The 19,855-nt window shown below is 37.6% G+C and overlaps 1 protein-coding gene across 5 annotated transcripts; it reads right to left on the bottom strand.

Moving 5' to 3' along the window:
• Nucleotides 1-1,760: 1,760 nt before the first annotated feature.
• On the bottom strand, nucleotides 1,761-18,278 carry LOC129279634 (cholinesterase 2-like). Of its 5 annotated transcripts, none has more exons than XM_054915737.2 (5): nucleotides 17,367-18,278; nucleotides 11,549-12,994; nucleotides 10,970-11,157; nucleotides 9,153-9,346; nucleotides 1,761-5,542 (listed from the first exon to the last, which is right to left on the bottom strand). In XM_054915737.2, the coding sequence occupies exons 2-5, from the start codon at nucleotides 12,899-12,901 to the stop codon at nucleotides 5,388-5,390; spliced, it is 1,890 nt and encodes a 629-aa protein (XP_054771712.2). In that variant the 5' UTR covers nucleotides 12,902-12,994; nucleotides 17,367-18,278; the 3' UTR covers nucleotides 1,761-5,387. The 5 variants fall into 5 exon arrangements, with proteins under 5 accessions (XP_054771712.2, XP_063967759.1, XP_063967762.1 ...); XM_064111689.1 differs by lacking the exon at nucleotides 17,367-18,278 and adding an exon at nucleotides 14,040-14,267; XM_064111692.1 differs by lacking the exon at nucleotides 17,367-18,278 and adding an exon at nucleotides 13,950-14,035.
• Between the last annotated feature and the right edge of the window lie 1,577 nt (nucleotides 18,279-19,855).

Below are 19,855 nucleotides of genomic sequence, written 5' to 3'. Positions count from 1 at the left end.
TTTGGGGGAAATGCTTGGATACAACACTTAATGGTTTAAATTACATATCACTGACTTGAAATAACAAAGAAAATACGGTTTTTTTATTATATGTCACGTGATTGATGACTTTTTTTTTTTACCCCTGTACCATTATACGTTCGGGGTTAGCCACTTCCTTTCAAAGATGCACAACATGATTGTCCAAGAAAACTTGTTAAGCCGGTTTAAGTTTCATCGTCGGGCGATATCTGTGCGTACAAAAGAATGGGTATCAATAGCAACTAATTTATTATTCTTTATTTTCAATGAATACTCAGTTGTTTTTAGTAGGTTTTCTCATAGTGTAAACAACGTCCCCCGGGTACAGAGGTTTTGTTGCTCTCGGGTACTTTCCGATTTGAGAATTATCTTGTTCGTTTTGATTATCGTAAACGTTTTTTATTCGGAAATATTCGGAAAAGAAAACGCAGCTATATTTAGTGCATCACATATGTGCACACTGCATATCGTATATGTGGGTCATCAATGACATTGTTCGCCGTATTATTCAGGGTGATGGGTAAGTGAAAAGTATGGTCGTGTGACCTTACTTCGCTCTTGACCATATTTCGTGGACGGTCGTATATCTCAGAAAGTACTTAATATCGTGAAAATCTTATATCACTACTAGAAAAAGTGGCCAAAAATTATCCTGTAGTGAAAGTTTCTAGTTGATATAAGATTGGAATTTGTTTAAGCTAGGGCTAGGCGATTGGGCAGGCGCGCGCATCTGCCTCGTCCGATCCTCGCCCATGCGCCCACCACTAACTTAGCACTTAGCAGGCAGGGTAGGACACATCCACACATAAACATCTCCAACTAAAGTGAGTACACTAACTACCCCAACATTCACTACCAATCTAAAAAAACACAAGGTGAGAGGATGTATTCCCTGTATGGGCAATGCATCATCTCACCACCCAATTTTTTTGATCAACAACTGTCCTTTTTCCAGCCAAACGTTCTCTGCTCTTTAATTAATGATTAACATGGGCAGTGAAACCTGATCTTATCCTCAGCATCCTAACATAGCTTCAAACCACTACCTCTCTCTAAAAAACGCCCATTATCAACCACAATACAATCTATGAAATAAGCACAATTTCAACACAAAACAAAACCAAAAAGCCTGTGTATCCATTGACATCTTTTATGATTGATAAGATATCCACGCATAAAGGATTTGGACATGTTCAAAACCATCACCCCCACCCCATGTGCGCCACAAATTCTACACATACTATAATAGCCCCCTTTCAGCTCACCAAACGCAACATATGTTATTCATATCTGGTTCCAAAATACACTGGGTATGAATAATCGAATTCAATCAGTGAAGTCATGATAATCCGTTGCCATCGGTTGTGATTTGTACTATACTCCTACCAGTAGGTTTGCCAGTAAACCACACTTTACACTTTCGCATTCTTACCATTATTCCGAACTTAAACAAATATAGGGCTGCATTTGGATCGCATATTGTGCAACGAAAATCAAGCAGACGTTCTCGTGACGCCGACACGTCGCGACGCTTCCACACGTGCACACCCTCATACTTCCGAGCATGCGCAGACCATTTCTTAAAAAAAAAATCTTTCGCCCCTCATTGCCTTCCGCCATGTTCTTAAAAATCCTTAACAAAAAGGAGCAGTCACACAGCAGCCAACAGACAAGTCTTCCTCCATCAAAGTATGTCTCCTTGAATAGATTAAACTACACACTCCAAGTTCAAGCAAATATTTAATGTTATTACTTTAATTAGCACACGTTCACTATACAATATCCAAATAGATAAATTAGCGATGATATACATGTAGTCATATAGAATATTGTGTATACATTCAATATTGCATATAGTGCACACTTGGAGCAAGCATACAAATCTCTGCATAAGATCTTCTATCATACCTTCGTATCTGAACGAGAACGGTCTTGTATCCAAAAATGTTTTTATCATTGTTTGCACCAAGCTCTGATTTTTTTAAGTTTCTACATTGATGAAAATTGTACCTTTATTAATAATACACTGCATTTCAAATAAATTGCATCTTTTTGAGGTACCGTCACGAGGGGCAGTTTACTTGAAGCAGATTAGCTCTGAGCCAATCCAATAAAAAGCTTTAATCAGATAGAACCACATTCTGAAAAACAGCTTAACTTGAATAGGTCGTGGTATAACTCTGTGATCAATTTATGGAAAGCCAAAAAGCTTTGTTCACATTATAAGTTTCTTATGTTCACTGTGCTATTTTACCATGCTATAATGGCGACAAAAAATAGTTCAGTTTTATTCCCAAACAATAATGAATGATCTGAGAAACAGATATAATGATAATAAAGCTGATAATATTTGTGTCCCACTTGGCTATCCATAGTTAAGCCCCAAACTTAGACCAGAGTTGAAATTAAACCCGAGTTCAGATGAAGGTCATGGTCTTGTGAAATGCTCATTTGAGGCACATTGGGAGATTGTCGATAATTGGGTGATTGCAAACTCGCACCAAACACACTGCCTAAGTTGGTGCTACGTTAGGCAGGCTCAACACCGTCATGATTGTAACTGCAATCATCATCCTGATCTTTCTCATAATCCTCCGGGATGAAATCAAAATAATTTCTTGTGACTAAATTCTCTATCAACGCCATTCTTTTATCAAGCTTTTAAAAATCTTTAATGGATTTTTCTTATATCTTCATCATTTATATATATATGTATTTTTCTGGTATTTTTAGAACGGACTTTTTGCCTTTTTTCCTTTAACAGACTTTTTGCCTTTCAAGCGTCCTCGGAAATATTCCCACCCAGTGATGTAAACTCTCTAATCGACCGTTCTATAATAACTGCAGTAAGCGATGTGACGCCTTCAACAGTGTCAATCGAGGTATACACTTTATCAGAGCTCTATACAATATACAAAATAAGACTCTTGATATAACATTCTCAGTTGCGAAAACATAAATATTTCATTAAACAATAACAGTACTGACTTCGTTATTAGGGACGGTAGTATAGAATGCCCACGAGACGTCTTAACTCCGTATTAAACAAACAATTACTCAACAGTCAAACGTGAAGTCCGTTGCTTGTTAAATCTATGAAATGTAAGTTGTGGAAAATATGCATAATTATACTAGTCGATGGGAATCTGTTATTTTATTGATTATCAAATAGACTTATCTGTAAACACATGTATTTCTTGTTAACATCAGAAGCGGTTTTAGAGTACATGTATCGGTAATCTTACTGGGTTTGTTTTTCCAACAAAGTGATTGTTTGATGTAAAGATCGTTTCTTGTTGTTTGTCAGTAAGTATACTGCTCCTCAATTCCCTTGTACTAGAAATGACCTTTATACCAAATAATATGGAAATGTAAAATAAAAAAAATAAGTGTTTTAATCGTAATTTACTGGTAATTGAATAAATTATATAGAGTTACCTGCCTTGATCTAACGATGTATTTCAAAGAACTGCCCATTATATTCATATTACATGTAAAACTTTAAAGTACAACGCAAGATGTAAGTAATTTACTAATAAATCAAATTAAATGTAAATGTAAATTAAATTGGCTAATGAACCGAAAAGAGTCAGTTGCAGAAATACCGTTGAATCAACGGCATGAATGTTATATAAAAGCGGTAATGTAGTAATAGTTTTATATGAATTTATAATTTAGTCTAGTAATACTTCACAGAAAAACATCCATATATGAACAATATTGCGGGTTCAATCGGTAAAAACTGTTTAAATTACTCAACAAATTCAATGAAAAAACACAAAAACTTAAATCACTCCACGCGCTATAATGGTAGTATGATAAATAGACTGATAAACACGCATAATAAAATACTATATGAATATCTTTAAGCGCCTTATGTTTACAATATTGTAATTGACACAGAAATAAAGATTAAAGTATCAACGCTCTACGAACAAAACACCGTTTCAATATTGTAATACATGTCATACAAAATAAGGTAAGTATACTTCTGCAATATTATGATAATATGATGAAGGTCAGGATATATGCATATACGATAGAAACAGGGCCTACGTAAATATATGCCTAATAAAAAAGTATTTATTTATTCGTATAATAGACTGTATACTATTACATATAAAATATGCACAATGTTTTTAAACAAAGCTTCCTTCTGACAACCTGAAATATTGGCAGGCATATAGCAGCCTCCTCGTTTAGAAGTTTCCAGAAAATAATAGGAAATAATTTGAATCACTCAATAAACATTCCGACCAAGGGAGAATTGTATAAGACATTGGAATTAGAGAAGCAAATAAATAACGAAGTAAAAACTTGTCAGGACCCCCTTTCAATATGTGACAAATTAAAGTAGTCGAAGAAGTTGACGGTAATGCTCGCAAAGTGGCAAACCTTTGGATATCTAGAAGCTAACCCCAAAATGCTCCTTATAGATGACGGATTTTGTTTCACTTTCGTATTAATGGTATATAACAATTTTCTCTTAGAGTCCCTTTAAATTACCTTGTTTGTTACAAAAATACTGTCTGTTTCTTATACCCGTCATTCTACATCCCCCATACAAAAATCACAGCAAACATCGAGGTGCAACATGCACTGAGATAGACGAGACGTAAGATCAAGATCGCAATATTTGTTCTTAAGGAAAATTAAGTTCCTTCTCAATAGAGAACTTTCACTCTCAGAAAAAAATAGGTTGGTTAAAATGTGAACCTATTAACTGGTGGTTAAAGAAAAAAATTGCATGTCAAACGAATTGAGATTTTTCTGTTTGGTAGGTTCATATGTTAACCAATTAACTCAGTATGTTGGTTAAAGTATTTCTGAGTATTGCTTAAACTCCCGGACAAGCCAGAGATATCCCTAGTATTCAGAATGACGAAATATTGTTTTGGACAGACCCTATCTAATTGGAGTGATGAAATCGCTTCGATGTGCTGCTTCAGATACCACGACGAAGGTCCGATGAAGCTTGCAGTCTCACAAGTAGAGCTCAGCAAAACGGATAATTATGGAAGCTTAAAAGGGCCACCCAGATGTTCAAAAAATTATCCATAATCATTTCATCTGATCATCTCTACTAAAAGATGAAGACATTACTAGATCTCTGAGATCTTGTCATCTGATCATCGATCTTTTCTAAAAGATGTAGACATGTCGAGATACAAGATCTTGTCATCTGGTCATCTCTCAAACGGGATGTAGGCATGGTGAGATCCGAGAGCTTGTCATCTCCTCATTTTTTTCCAGGGATTGTAGAAATGACTATCTGAACATCAGGGTCGCACTTTCAAGCTTCTATTGATAAAATATTTTAACTTACGTAAAAAGTACACGTTTTCTCACAATAGCATGGACCTACACTAGGGGGATTCATTGACCGAGTATGCGTCGTTGGGGCACCCAGATTCCTTGCTGTAGAGATAATGGTTGAATTCTGCTTTCCAATCCACCATGTATTTGGTGCTCCATTGGTAGAAATCCTCCTTCCACTGTCGCTCTGACTCGTCAATATTAGCTGCAAGAATCAATAGCACATTGGATTAAAATCATTAGTTTTCTTGATTTTTTGTTTACTTTCAGCTGTTGCGAATCGTAATATGTTACGACAGACATAAATCTTAGCTATCCAAGAAGAAATTTATGCGTGACTTCCTGACATAGAGTACGCACACCAACACGCATAGTTACGCACCCAGGCACAACCCACTCCCACTTATATCCACCAATACACAATTGCACATTCACATATCTCACACACACTCGCCATATACACCCATTCCACCTACCCTCACCCCAAACACATCCCTCATATATACAGTTTACACACATTCGCTTACATTCACATCCACCCACCCACACCCAAACACACTCACCCCTCTCACGCACACACACTACACACCAATGTGCAAACCCTCACACATCCATCAACGCCCTCTCTAACCATTATCCAACGACACCCAAAGACACGCATCCCTCTCACGCACATACAAATGCACCCACCCTCACCCACATTTACATAAAATCACCCTAATAGAATTAAATAGGACGAAAGACCCCCCCCCCTCCTCCACATATAACTGTGTGGTGTGGTTGACCTTTTTCCCCATGGGAGGGGCACTTCTTGTTCTGACACCATCCAGCGTGGGGCCTCTCGTTTCAGGCAATGTCAAGAAAGCAATAAAAAATTAAGGGTACTCGACAATGAATGCCCCGGTGCATCCGGGATGAGTTGCACTGCTCACATAGTTGTTGAGATAGTGTTAAGGAGACGCCTAGGGTCCTTTAAGTGGACTCTTCTAAACATCACCCTCATTCTCTTCTACCACTCAACGACATACCATACAGGGATAGGTTAAGCAATAAAAAGGGAAATGATAGCGTGTGTGTGAGAGAGTGAAAGAAAGAGAGCGAGAGAGAGGGTGGAAAAGGGAAAATAAGAGTAAGCGGGGGGGGGGGGGGGGTAAGTGTCAATGACAAGGAGATAAAGGGGGAAATAAAGAAAGAAATATAAAGAGGGAGGAAGGGTAGGTAAGCAGGAGAAGAGAGAGGGGGTGTAAAAGTGGATAAAACATCACATACGTTTGCGGGAGAAACGGTTGAGTGAAGGAGATAAAATGAGAGATAACAAGGAACAGTGGGATGATATAGAAAGGACAATGACAATGCAAGAAAAGGAGAGAAAGATAGACATCTTAGAGGGGAGAAAAGAAAATGAGGGGAAAAAGGGAGAATGGCGAAGAATTAAATGAGAGAAAGAGAGGGGGAGAGGAAGGAAACTGAAAGAGAGAGGGGAAGAGAAAGAGAAAGAGAGATCATCTGTCATGAGACGTTATCCACGTCGTATAAACAACTGTCTAGTCAGAGTGGTCTATAATTACAAATACTGGGAATCCCAATTCCACCACGTACATCAATTTTGATGATTAAAATATGGTGACGTCATCTATATCAAGCCTTCCCTAAATCATATCATACATGAGGCACTCAGCCTATGTTGAAGTTGTTTTCGTTTTGATGCTTATGTTTCATTGTATAATTAATACATGATATTTTGAAAGTTTTGTGCGAAACGAAAAATTTGAAAATTTCACGAAATTTCCAAAACTCCACGCACTTTTCAGGCAAAACAAATTTGAATAATGGAAATTTCAGTAAAAACTATGATATTGAAAGCAAACTCGAATGGAAAAAGAAACAAAATTACAATTTTGTCTATCAAACTTGTTAATAAGGCATAATTTCTTTGCCCAGCTTTATCTACATGGAAAATTATGTTTGCTGTAAAATCTCCATTTACAATTCTTTCATCATTTGTTTTGTACAATGTTACTAGAGAATGTAAAGTTTAGAACTACAAAGAATATGGAATCGGCAGTTTAGAATAAAAAAATATGGACCGCCGTAAGTAAAAGTATCATTTAAGTAATCTTTATGTTGAAATTGTTATGTCACTTTTCGCTATTTCAGTATTGTAAAATCATTTTCGAAATAGTTTTACTCTTAAATGATTTTTTAATATATTTTCGTTATTATGAATAATAACAACTAAAACAAACTAAATAATTGAAAGACAAATATATTGCTTACATAAATAACAAAAACGTTAACGAATTTTTAAAACAATAATACATGAAAAATCATTAAATAAAATTATGAAATTCCCAAGAATGTTCTGTTATCTGACTGGTCCAAATCGGATCACATGACATTCAGCGAATTGCATGCACTATGGCATCCAAAATGCTCTATCCTGCACTCCGACGTCAGAGTGCAGGATAGTGCGAGGTCTGCAATTATCTACAATTTAGATCAAATATAAGGCAACTCTGTAACATGGGGGAGGGGTGGTATAAAGCAAACAATGCATGCATTATTGTGCATAGAGGACATGAATAATGAGCTCTGTGCTCGACTCGTCAAATGGATATACCGCGCTCGTCCTGCGGACCTCAGTGCGGTTTACTCCCAGGGGGGGGGGGGGCACTCAGTATGTAATGCATAGTGGGTATGTGCCGCGGAGGGGACCCCCATTTTTACACTCAAATTTCCGTTCCGAGGCATAGCATTTTTGTCTTATTGAGAAAAAGAACAAAGAAAGCCGCTCCAGAGCATAGCATTTTCTTCTTCTAGAGAAAAAAGAAGAAAAAAATCCGCTCCAGGGCTTCGCATATTTTCCGTTACGCCGTTCCGGTCGCAATTTTGGTGAAAAGCGGCCGCAGCTCGCTGTCCGACCATCGCCTCTGCGCTAGCGCGCCCTTCAGTCGTGCCGCCGGGCTAGCTGCAAGTACGTTCCATAGGGATGCATACGCACTCGCACGCAGGCGACCCGTTCCAAGGACCCCCGTTTTCACAAACATTTGTAGTTCCGAAGCCCGTTCCGAGGACCCTCCTTTTTACAATGAGCCCGCTCCAAGGCCCCCGTTTTTTGTCTCGCCCGCGGCACACCCCTACCACTTTTTGGTCGAGTGCCCCCCCCCCGGGGGTTTACTGTTGGCTCTTCTCGCAAATCGTTCATTATTTGGCCCTGCATGCACGCGCTTACGTGCATTATTTGTATACTGACATTTTGTAGTATTCATAATAAGGGTCAAATGACGAACATATATATTTTTAGGAACGGCGCCCCATAAACCTGGGGTCTTTATCATAACGGGCACACATAAGTTATATCTCCGCACGCAATGCATTCTTGACAGGCGTAAGTAAAGATCAAACGACTTTATTGATTAAAACAATTAATGAAAAATATGATAAAATGTTAGTCTTTCAAAATATGATTGATTGAAATAATTCTATGTTCATACTCTTTCATAATTGGGGCCTTTGGAGAAGCTATACTGCATATTTGTTTGTACTTTTAATTATCATTATCGGCGATGCGGATGCAGTCCTAGTTTTTCTCGCCGTGAACTGAACGAAATTATGGTTAGTCTTATTTCAGGTCATTTAACTTTTGTTTGAGCTGGACAAGTACCGATTAACCTTATCCATTTTTGGACTGTTCATTTTTTTGGACGAAATCATCGAGGGATTGATTTTTGATGATATTTTTTATGAGCTTAATTGATTTAACACGTGCGTGAATTGGGGTCTGAATTACTCATGTGTGCCCCATAGGCACTAACCTGTCTGAGTGTTGAGAAACGGGACATACTCCGACCAGAACGCACAGTAGTTAGCTCGGTCCCATGTGTACGTTTTTGCGTGGTCCACTGTGGTATCCTTCAGGAGATACACATTCTGATTATCCTGATCAAACAATAACCATTTATCATCTTCAGCCGGGATGTCGTCACTCTCTTCCGCTCCATTCGGGTCGCTGTAGCAACGAGTCAATTAGATTAAAAGTCGAAACGAGACAACTTATGAATACATAATTTTTCCCCTAGTTCTCTTTGCAACATCAGCGTAGTTATAGGGAGCCATAAACTTAATTGACTGGCACAAGATTGTGTGTGGGGTGTATGGGGAAATTTGTAAAAAGTCGCGAGCGAGCGTAATATTGGCCTTTTCAAAATTAAAATCTAATTTTCGTTTATATATATCCCTGGTGGAAAGAATAGAGTGCCACATTATGGTGAACACAATGTGTTCACATATTGGACTGTGTGGAAATATTCTTCACACTGTGAAATTGCTCAATGTCAACAGTATTGTGAAGATATTTTACACAAAGGACACCACGAAAGTGTCACTATGTGAATATCTGATTGAAATGTTCAAATTTAACAGTGTGAAGGTGATTTTACAAACCGATTGATGTGAGGGGCTACAACCTCTCTGCGTTTGAACCAATCTCTTAATTATCATGTGCCTGGAAAAAAAGTGAAGCTATCCTGTGCAAAAATATTGTTCATTTTGATTGAGTGGAATTTTTGCAGTTCCTTTGTAAATGTTTGATCAGTTTCTTTTAGAACCCAGTGTATACGGAATGCATGATACCAACATGCAGGGTATATATATATATATATATATATATATATATATATATATATTATTTACTTCGTCTTTAAATATTGAATCAACATTTTAAGCTCGCGCTTCGCGCTTGCAATCTGTTGTAATTAATTATTTACAACGGTAGGCCTGTGGTCCAACGTAGGTAGCAGTCATATTGATAAAGAAGACGGGGTAAATAACATGAAAAACCCCTGCATTAAGGCCTATACATGTATTTTAATATGATATTCATTGGGGTTCTCCTCATTCCCTAATCCATTTTCCCGACGACATAATTATCAAAACCGGGCAATAAAAGCATTACACAGACTGCACTATTCATTCAAACAAGCCAAGTTTGTAACATGTTTGTAATTTATATGATAATTGGTTGAGGGAATCTGACTACCCCAACACTGAAATACTAATACTGACATGGCCCTGGAAAGCAGGGGTGCCGAGGATAATGAAGCACCTCAAGATTTATTTTTAGGGGGGGGGGGTGCTGCGTAATTTCGACAAGCAGTGTTTGCAAGTGATTGTTTGTTTTACTTAAAATATTATTTGTTTAGGTTCTATAAAGCAATGTTAATGTAAAATAAATGTTCATGGCCCCCGTGTAAAACAGTATCTCAATTACTGATGGGGCTAACCTGCTGATAAAAAAAATAAAAATGAAACGAAAAAAAGGTAAATCATCAATGACTCTATTTTCATAATAGATCTCAATGGGATTTTCAGCGCCTTGCTCGTTAAATTGAAATGAAAAACAAGGGTAAATCATCAATGACTCTATTTTAACAACATATCTCAATGGGAATTCCACCGTCTTGCTCGTTAAATTTTACTATATATTATTTTCTGCCTGTAGTTTCTTTTACAGTAGGTAGTTGGCCTCCATTCTATGTATCCCCAGTCTCTTGCCTATACTTACTAGATTAGAATTAACTGATTACAAATTAATCTTTATTTTACGATATCTTGTGAATTTTTACCGTCTTACCCTGTCTTTGCAAAGTTCGCCCAAAGAGTCATCATCTTCTCACTCAATCTTCGGTCACCTTCGGAAAACCCGAGGCCTGGCCGAAGAGGCTGACCGAAGGCAAAAGCGATCTCGTCCCCATGCATAACACCCATCCAGTCACCCCACATATTGTTGGCTGCTCGCTGGTCGAAGTGATATGCGTAGACCTGGATAAAATAGGTAAAAGAAAATACCAAGAATATATTCAAGAATTCTTTTTGACGAATTATTTTAGGTTAACGAAAAGCAGTTCGTATATCAAGAATGGGAATTAACAAAAAGCACAGCCTACGGACAGCGGCAAAAAACGCTGGCTAAACTTTGGCCATTTTGTTTGTCTTATCATTCATATAGTTAGTAACTAGGCAGGGTTCTTCTATATACGCTGCTGAAATGTTTTCATCAAGGATTTGATATATTCAAAAGAAATGAGCCCTGTTCTAAGTTCTTACTCCATGTATTTGCCCCCACACTTCGTTCCTCCCTTTCTGACTCTATTTTCCCCCAGGTTGCAATTTGCGGGGAGTTTCGTCGCGGAAAAAATACTAATAGTATTACCTTGTTACCCGAGCTTGCATGAAACCTTCCGAAATCGTGAACCGGACAAATGATATTGTAATCACCAACATACAACTCTGTGGCATCCCTCAGTAAGGCTGGGTTGTCAGGATCAAGCCAATCCGTGTACTGAAATGCGATGGCGTCTCGACCAAACTCGTTCATTTCAGGCAAAAGTCGAGGAATCAGCTCAAAGAATTGAGTTCTGTTAATCAGGCTCTCCGTGTCCTTGTCGTAATAGCCCGGAAGGTCATATACCATGAAGAATGATCCTTCGTTGGTGTTCGTTCCAAGGAGGACATCTGCTTCCTTGAAGCTTCCTGTAATTTTCGCAGCCGTCGGTGTCTCCGTCAGGAACTCACCATCAACTACCGGTACGAAAGGAAAGATGTAAGTACCAGATACAACAAATTCATTCTCGATGAGGATTTCAGGTGGGACCCTTTGCAGGCAGTTTATGACATCTGTAAGATCTTCACGAGTGGGTTGCATCCCGTTAGGGGTGTAGCAACCAGTTCGTTCAGCAAGGAGTAGTCCTCTACTCAATGCCTCCTCTGCTGTGATGACACCCCAAGGAGCGAACGAAGAGCTACTTTGCAGAATAACACGCGTAAAAAGGTCTTTGGTCATCGGTGAGAACATGTGTAAGTTGGTGCTCACTGCTCCTGCACTTTCTCCAAACAACGTCAACCGCGCTACATCGCCTCCAAAAGAAGCGATGTTGTCGTGGATCCAGGAGATGGCCAAAGCCTGATCAAACAGCCCTGCATTTCCAGGAATATTATCAGACCCACCCAAAGCTAGGAACCCCAGATTTGCAACGCGATAATTTATCGTTACTACAATAACATTTTCAGTCGTACTTAACACCTCTCCGTTGTATACATCAAGCGATGCAGAACCGGCGAAGAAACCTCCGCCGAATATCCACACCATTACCGGTAAGGATTCATTCTGTCTGTCTGCTGGTACCCAGATATTTAGATTTAGGCAATCTTCGCTCATATTGACATTTGGATTCCACATCTCCGCTCCGGGAAATCCAGGGTATGTAGTATCCACCACTTGGTAGCAAGCATAACCATAGCGGGACGCGTCAAAAATACCGTCCCAACGTGTCTTGTTCGTAGACTTCTTAAAACGTCTACTTCCGGTTGGAGCTTCACCATATGGTATACCAAGGTAGGTAATGACTTCTTTCCTAAGAATGTTCTTTCTCGCACCTCGGACCTTTCCGGATGTTGTCTCGACAACGAGATTCGAATCTGAGTTTGATGCGCAAATTGATCCGATGGAGAGCAGAAAGATGCAGCTACTTGCAGCAGCGAACCACACTAGAGCCATCCGAGACATCTTGAACAGACTCTTGTGACGCCCTCTACGTCTACCTCAAAGAACGGCTTTGGTTGAGTACAAGATTTGTCATGATGAAAACGATCACTTCATCTAATAAATATAAAAAGAGATAAAACACATAATTAATACGTGATGATATGTCGTCTGTCCGTGTATAGGTGAGTCCAGATTATGTATAACGGGAATCACACTGCTTCATAAGAAATCTTAAATTTGCCAATGTTTCAAAATTGAATTCATTTCAATCCCCATGACAATGACCACACAGAGAGTAAGGTTTTTCATCTTTCAAAAAGGTATTAATCCCCTCATTCATGTGTCAGACGAATTGTGATGATGAAATTTTCTGCAATCACGACGGGAATGGATTCTGCAACAAAGAAAATCTATTGTCGAAAGCCCTTGAAGTTCATCACAAAGCAGTCTTTGTCGAAAATCGATTAATCAAAACAGCAATATCGTCCTGGACTCGGGACAAACGACACATTTGCAAGTTTTCGTCAGCTCAGTTACGACGATCAGCAGCTACCCCGGTTCACCAATTTTTTACTTATACCTCTCAGCTGTTCATTGTGATTTGCAGACATTTTCAATAGATTTTCTATGTTGTACAATCCGTCCCCGTGGCGATGGTGAAAAATCGCTAGCATTGTAAAGTACAACGCCCTTCGGCGATGGCGTCGCTGCCGTAACTAATGAACCATGGGTCAGGGCAAGTGTTCGTCCATAGAATTCAGGAACAATACGTTCCATGCAGCGATTTGTCTAAAAGCGTCCTACATACTTTGAATATCAGATGCTTTAATCACTATCCTCCAGCAAGATACTTAACCACGTACATTGTACTGCACTTCACGCAGGTGAAGTCAATTGGTAGAATTAAGATTAATTCCTTTCATGCAATAAGTGAGCATTGCTGATAAAGATGTTGCTCGAGCTAAATCCGAAGTAATGATAGATGCGCTTTGTACATGTTGTATTCTCTTGGAAAAACGCTATACAAATCAAGCTATTGCAAAAAAAAGAAAAAGAAAATGAAATATACCAGGCGCCTTATTCGCACTATCGACGGAAAACACTTGTCAACAAGATACACATTTTCTAACTGGCTAAAAAAGCAGAAAAGCTTCCCTACCCATGCAGCGTTGAAGATTGTTCGTCAGAAAACCGTCTATCAGCTGCACCGAGAATGTAGGCCATTAAATGCAACCATTCATCAAATTGAATAATGTACCTACAACATCGCTCTCTATTATTGTCATTTTCAAGTTGGTTTGAGCTGCAAGCTGTATATTAATTCACGGAATCATCTATGACGTGACCACTTAAAGCACAACAGCGATCAGTAAGCTATTTAAACAGAGCTATGTGTGTACTGATACATACTGGTTTATCATCTTTATGGGGGCAATATAACAGTAATGTTAAGCACTGATGTTACATGAACATTGATAATTGCGGCTTAATCAAAATTAAGATATTTATATAATCCAGCGGTTTCGAAAGTGTGTATGGGGGGGGGGGGGTCACCATGCCAAAATCATAATTAGGTGGTCATTTTACGTTTTTGTACAACACGATTTTGGAAAGAAAAATAAGCGGGGCGGAATAGGAATAGGATATTGGAATAGGCCTATCACTCAAACATTCTTCTCTGAAGAACGTTTTACTGGTGTTTATATATAATTTTCAAGTGTTTATTTTTTTTGGCTGGAAATTTTAATCTGTGTTTTCAAATTTCAAATACACATCACGATTCTATATTCTCAAACGTGAACGTTGTCATGTTAAACATGCTATTGTGATAGTTATTTCAACAAGATCAAAGCAAATATGAATTGAAAAAAGTCAAAACGTTTGGAAACTCAAATCAATACTAACTGAAGGACGATTTTTCTTACAAAGCAAAGACCAGTAGTCTATAAAAGCACTATCATTTAAATTATAGTTGGTTATATAGGTGTAGGTGTGAGGTTTATGAGAATCATTCAGTGGACACTTATATTGCTCACTAAATGGTGTGAATATGTTGATAACAAACTATTTACAGTGTTTTACGGTATACCGTGTCTGTTTACAAGGTAAATAAATAAAAGTCCGGGAATTAATAGATCTGTCGTCAGTGGGTGTATGTCACAATGATCTCAGTTTGATCATGGACCTTCTCTTGGTTTGATTAAAAGTTGCACTTAAATTGAGTATTATGAGTACAAGACGAACCAGATTATCCGTACTGGAAAGAACATTGTCCCACCGTGTATCCCACAGTCATGACAGTGGGTTCGCAGTGTGCAACAAAATGTGAAATCACCTTCACACTGTTACATTTGAGCATTTCAAAAGTATGAATCACAATTCACGTAGTCGACACACGCTGTGGACAGTCACACTGTTGATGTGTCCGCAGTGTGAAAATATTTTCACGCTGTTCAATTTGAGCATTTGAACAGTGTGAATAACATTTTCACACTGTTCAATTTGAGCATTTGAACAGTGTGAATAACATTTTCACACAGTCCAATATGTGAACACAATCACGTGACAATGCGTTCTTTCTGACAGGGATCTCTGGGCCAACTTGATTTACTTGTTTGTAATTTAAATCACGGAATTTCGAACTGAAAATTAGAATGATTGATGTAAACAAATTTATGTAAACAAAAATGTAAACAAATGCACAATGTAATTGTTTAAGTTTTTAGTTAAATTTGAAGATTTTTTTTCATTTGTAGCTTGTTGTTTACATTTGAATGATCTGTTACTGTGCCACCGCCAATATCGTATTTTGGCTGCGTTTGCCCTCTACAAATCTACAATATTGTTATTATGGAATTATTTGATTGATTTGATCTCGATGTATTTATAGTCTTTTATGATAAATGTATGGATTATATTGTAAAGTGATATCTTGTGAAAATGGAAGAAAATAAACTTTATTTGAATTGAATTGAAAAACCTTGTCGGGGGTAGAGATGTCAAATAAAATGAATTTGAATTTGAATAAAGTATTGATGGTTATTTAGACTGATCTTAGTAAAGGTAAAGAAAATTGCATGAACATGTCAAAGTATTTTGACACATGTTCGAATAAACTGATTGTAAGAAACTAGCATTTTCTTTCTTCTTTTGCACAATGTAATTTTTAAGTTTTTAGTTAAATTTGAAGATTTTTTTTCATTTGTAGCTTGTTGTTGACATTTGAATGATCCGTTACTGTGCCACCGCCAATAGCGTATTTTGGCCGCGTTTGCCCTCTACAAATCTACAATATTGTTATTATAATTAGAACACTCAATTCGGCTATATTACGATTTTAACACTATTGACAATATAGACTTTGGAACGTGTTAACTCCAAATTGATATGATTGAGGCCGGCACTCAGGATAGAGGTCAAAGTTCGAAGGATCACAGCGGAGAATGGAATTAACATCGGGTAGAAATGGGCAAAATGAATATGATAATCACGTATTTAACAAGAGGCTTAGGTCTCTTGTTAAATACGTGACCTTTAGACCTCTAGGCTGTATATACCGTTTATGAAAGAACTGCAAGAATGATGAAAATGTATTTATTGAAAAAGATTATTTGATAACTAAATATGTATCTGTTGACACGTATCATTATTTTCCCCCTTTTTTATAAACAAGTCCATTTCGTAATACCCAAACGGCATGCCAATAACTTTTGGCCTTCTATATACACTGTAATAAATCAAGTGCTAATTTAGCACTTACAGTGCTTGTATAGTGACTGCACTACGAGTGCTGATTTTCTAGTTCAAATTTAAACTAGAAAATCAGCCCTTGTAGTGCAGTCACTATATATAAAAGCACTGTAAGTGCTAAATTAGCACTTAATTTTTTCAGTGTATTTACACAATTTGAAAAAGCAATATGTATACAGCCAAGGAATCAACGTATTTATTCTTCTGGTTTATTTACTTCTTTATTAAAATTAATATGATCGTATTGTGTATTTACCTAATGAGAGTCAATAATGAGTCAAAGCTTTTTTGCCAATGATGATAATTCATTCACATAATGATTTGTGTCAAAAGGATACTGCATTCAACCCTTGCGTCAGGATAATTACTTTCAAAAAATATAAATGTGAACATGGCAATTATGACCACGACATGTGTGGTGGGGTAAGAAGTCTTTCTGTGGTTAAATAGCAAAATAGCCCACCAAGTCATGATAGTAATACTAACAACAATCGTGGCAGAAGTTAAATGCCAATTGTGGGCATGTTACATTCATACTACCAGAGAATATCAAGTCGAACCATGCAAATCGAAGATCATAACAACATACTTGGTATCTTTATCAGTATTTCGTCAAACATCTTAATAAGATATCGACGTCGCCACATATTACACTGTACACGTACAAAAGTGTGGCGATATCGCTTATCTTCAGACACACACACTTGACTATTACAAACAATGGGATATAACTCACCTTTTTGTGTGCAATGCGTGTATATCCATCATAAACCCTCCTGATTTTAGCCTTCCTGTCATTTCCGCCTACATGGTGTATTACTTTACTGTCATCGGCCATCCACGCACGGTTTATCAACCCATCCTCACTAGAAATCTAATTTTATTCAATTTATTGTGCGAAATGAGATGTGGGACGTGAGAGCAGGCGATCGCTTTCGTTCGTCCCTGGCCTGTATCACCAGGTCTGTTTTGTACGTAGCGAGGATCTGGCTTTCCCCGGGCTTTGCTCGGTGCGTGAGGCATAAGAATCCAATCCTAAATGGATTGGCGAGACAAAATACGCTATTCGTGACTTGGCACAGCTCGCTTTTTTATTTCACTCTACATGTAATGGACGACCAGTGTATCTTGGAGTAGTCTATATTATTAGGAGGCACTTCTGCAGAGCGGGAAGCAGATGATATTATAAGGGTAATCACCTTTACCCGTTGGCAGAAGTACCTTTCATTTTATGGGGGGGGGGGCTTTGTAAATAAAAACAACAAAAACACTGAGAGAGTGCAATATATGTATATTTAGAGCACTTTGCACCCTGCCTCCCCCACCCCGTGTAGATGGGTGCATGGAACTGGTCTTCGGAGACATGATCCGAAGCTCGATCACTTTCCTTGCTTACATGATTTTGAGCCCCTATATGCCCTTGAAACTAATTTGATATAGACCTGATCATGGTCTACGGTTTTCAGCATGTTAAAGATTGAATAGTATGCCCAAAATTAGATATTATTAGATTTAGATTACTAAAATTAGAAATGCAACGTCTCAAAATTGAGATTTTAGGTGGCGCAAAAAAGCAAAAAGAGAGAAAGAAAAAAATATGCAGACCCGTTGCAATATGCTATTTCGGTGCAGTTAAAAATCTTCGACTGGCAGCCATAATGAGACGTCCTCGGTTGTATAGTAAAAAAAAATCGTAATTATCTTCGTTGCACGAGATTCTTACTGACGTAACTCGTCTCTTGTAAAGTGACTCACTTTTCTTTGTAAACATGTTTGATAAAAACTGGTGTTTAATTTCAATTTAATTAAACACTTATTTTCTTCCGATTGACATTGCACAGGTTACATCAAATTTCATGTAGAATAAACAATTTAATAATGTAGTAGGCCTAATAATGTAAATACAATATGTAATTTATGTACATTGAAGAAGGCGTAACCAACCCAGAAAGCAGCAGGTACATGTGTTGGGAAATGCCTGTAACTAAACAACAATTACAAAAAAATGGCCTAAGAGAAGGGAAAGAAACTGAAGAGAGGAGGGAGAAGAAAGGAGCTATATAAAGGCAAGCAAGTAGAAGGAGAAGAACGTGCCGCACGAATTTCCCTTGCATGATACCCTGTTTCCATCATGAAGGTATGGGTGTGTGTGTGTGTGTGGGGGGGGGGGTTGGTTGAGGCTTCTTCCTAACGGTGCATGGATGCTGATGATAGATGCATATAGGCCTACCCATGCTCTTAAATGGGTCTACATTCACAGACCAATTCTTAGAAGTACTTCGGTGATCTTATTTTGTGCAATATCTTTCCTCTCCTTGTATCTTACAATCCAGAGTCATAGATCTTCTCTAATAGCTCTGTATGGAGGATGGGGACTTGGATATGGTAGTTTAGGTTTATGTCAAGAAGGACATTTATTTTTAGCTATATAACTTTCAAAATGATCAAAGAGATATATGTCTCGATTTTGTTGATAACAAAATAGGTCAGATTAGGCTTTCTTCCGAAGTATATCAATCATACATTAAGATTCACTGGAAAACCCCAGATGGCTCATTTAGATATAATGCGAAGTATTTTCTTTAACTATTTAAAAACAAAATTTTATACGGAACTACGTCTATCATAAAATGAATTTAGTTTAAGCACATTTTAATGAAGGTATTTGGCTGACTGAAAAATATCCTTGTATTCTGGTAATATAATGATATTAAATTTGCATTGTCTAAAAGAAGTACGAATGCTTATCTCTGCGTAAATGGTCATCTGATTTCATTTACAAAAAAAAAAATAAAATGATGACAATAATGACAATAATGATAATAATAATAATTATAATGATAATAATAAAAATGATAATGATAACAATAATTTGACTTGTACCACATCAAATCTACACTTGTACCCAGTGGGATGTTTACATTATAGGCTTGGAAATAATACAGTAATACGTTGTTTTATAGGGAGTCATGTTAGGATGGCAAAATATGAGTAATTTGAGTGCGCTTCGTTAGTACTTCTTTTTCCAATTCGCGTAGTATTATAAGTGAAGCTCATCACGTTAAACTGCATGATTATTAAATAGTCTGTGTTTACCACAATAATCCAGATCCACTGTTCTTTTTTTCTTATCCCAAGATATTGATCATTCTCTCTTTTTGGGTTGATAAATGGCAAATTAAAAAAAAAAAAAAAACCCATGGAACTAAAATCTTAACAACATTA

Source organism: Lytechinus pictus, chromosome 16 (assembly GCF_037042905.1).
Source record: "Lytechinus pictus isolate F3 Inbred chromosome 16, Lp3.0, whole genome shotgun sequence".
In the NCBI taxonomy this organism is placed as follows: domain Eukaryota; kingdom Metazoa; phylum Echinodermata; class Echinoidea; order Temnopleuroida; family Toxopneustidae; genus Lytechinus; species Lytechinus pictus.
Note: the sequence above shows the minus strand (reverse complement) of the source record. Positions and strands in the feature narration are given on the sequence as shown.

Excerpts from the sequence above, each read along its gene's own strand:
- LOC129279634 (XM_054915737.2), bottom strand. The coding sequence starts at position 12,901 with ATGTCTCGGATGGCTCTAGTGTGGTTCGCTGCTGCAAGTAGCTGCATC. Across the intron at positions 9,347-10,969 it reads GCGAACTTTGCAAAGACAGG|CGACCCGAATGGAGCGGAAG; the intron begins GTAAGACGGTAA and ends TCGTTGCTACAG. Across the intron at positions 5,543-9,152 it reads GTTTCTCAACACTCAGACAG|CTAATATTGACGAGTCAGAG; the intron begins GTTAGTGCCTAT and ends TGATTCTTGCAG.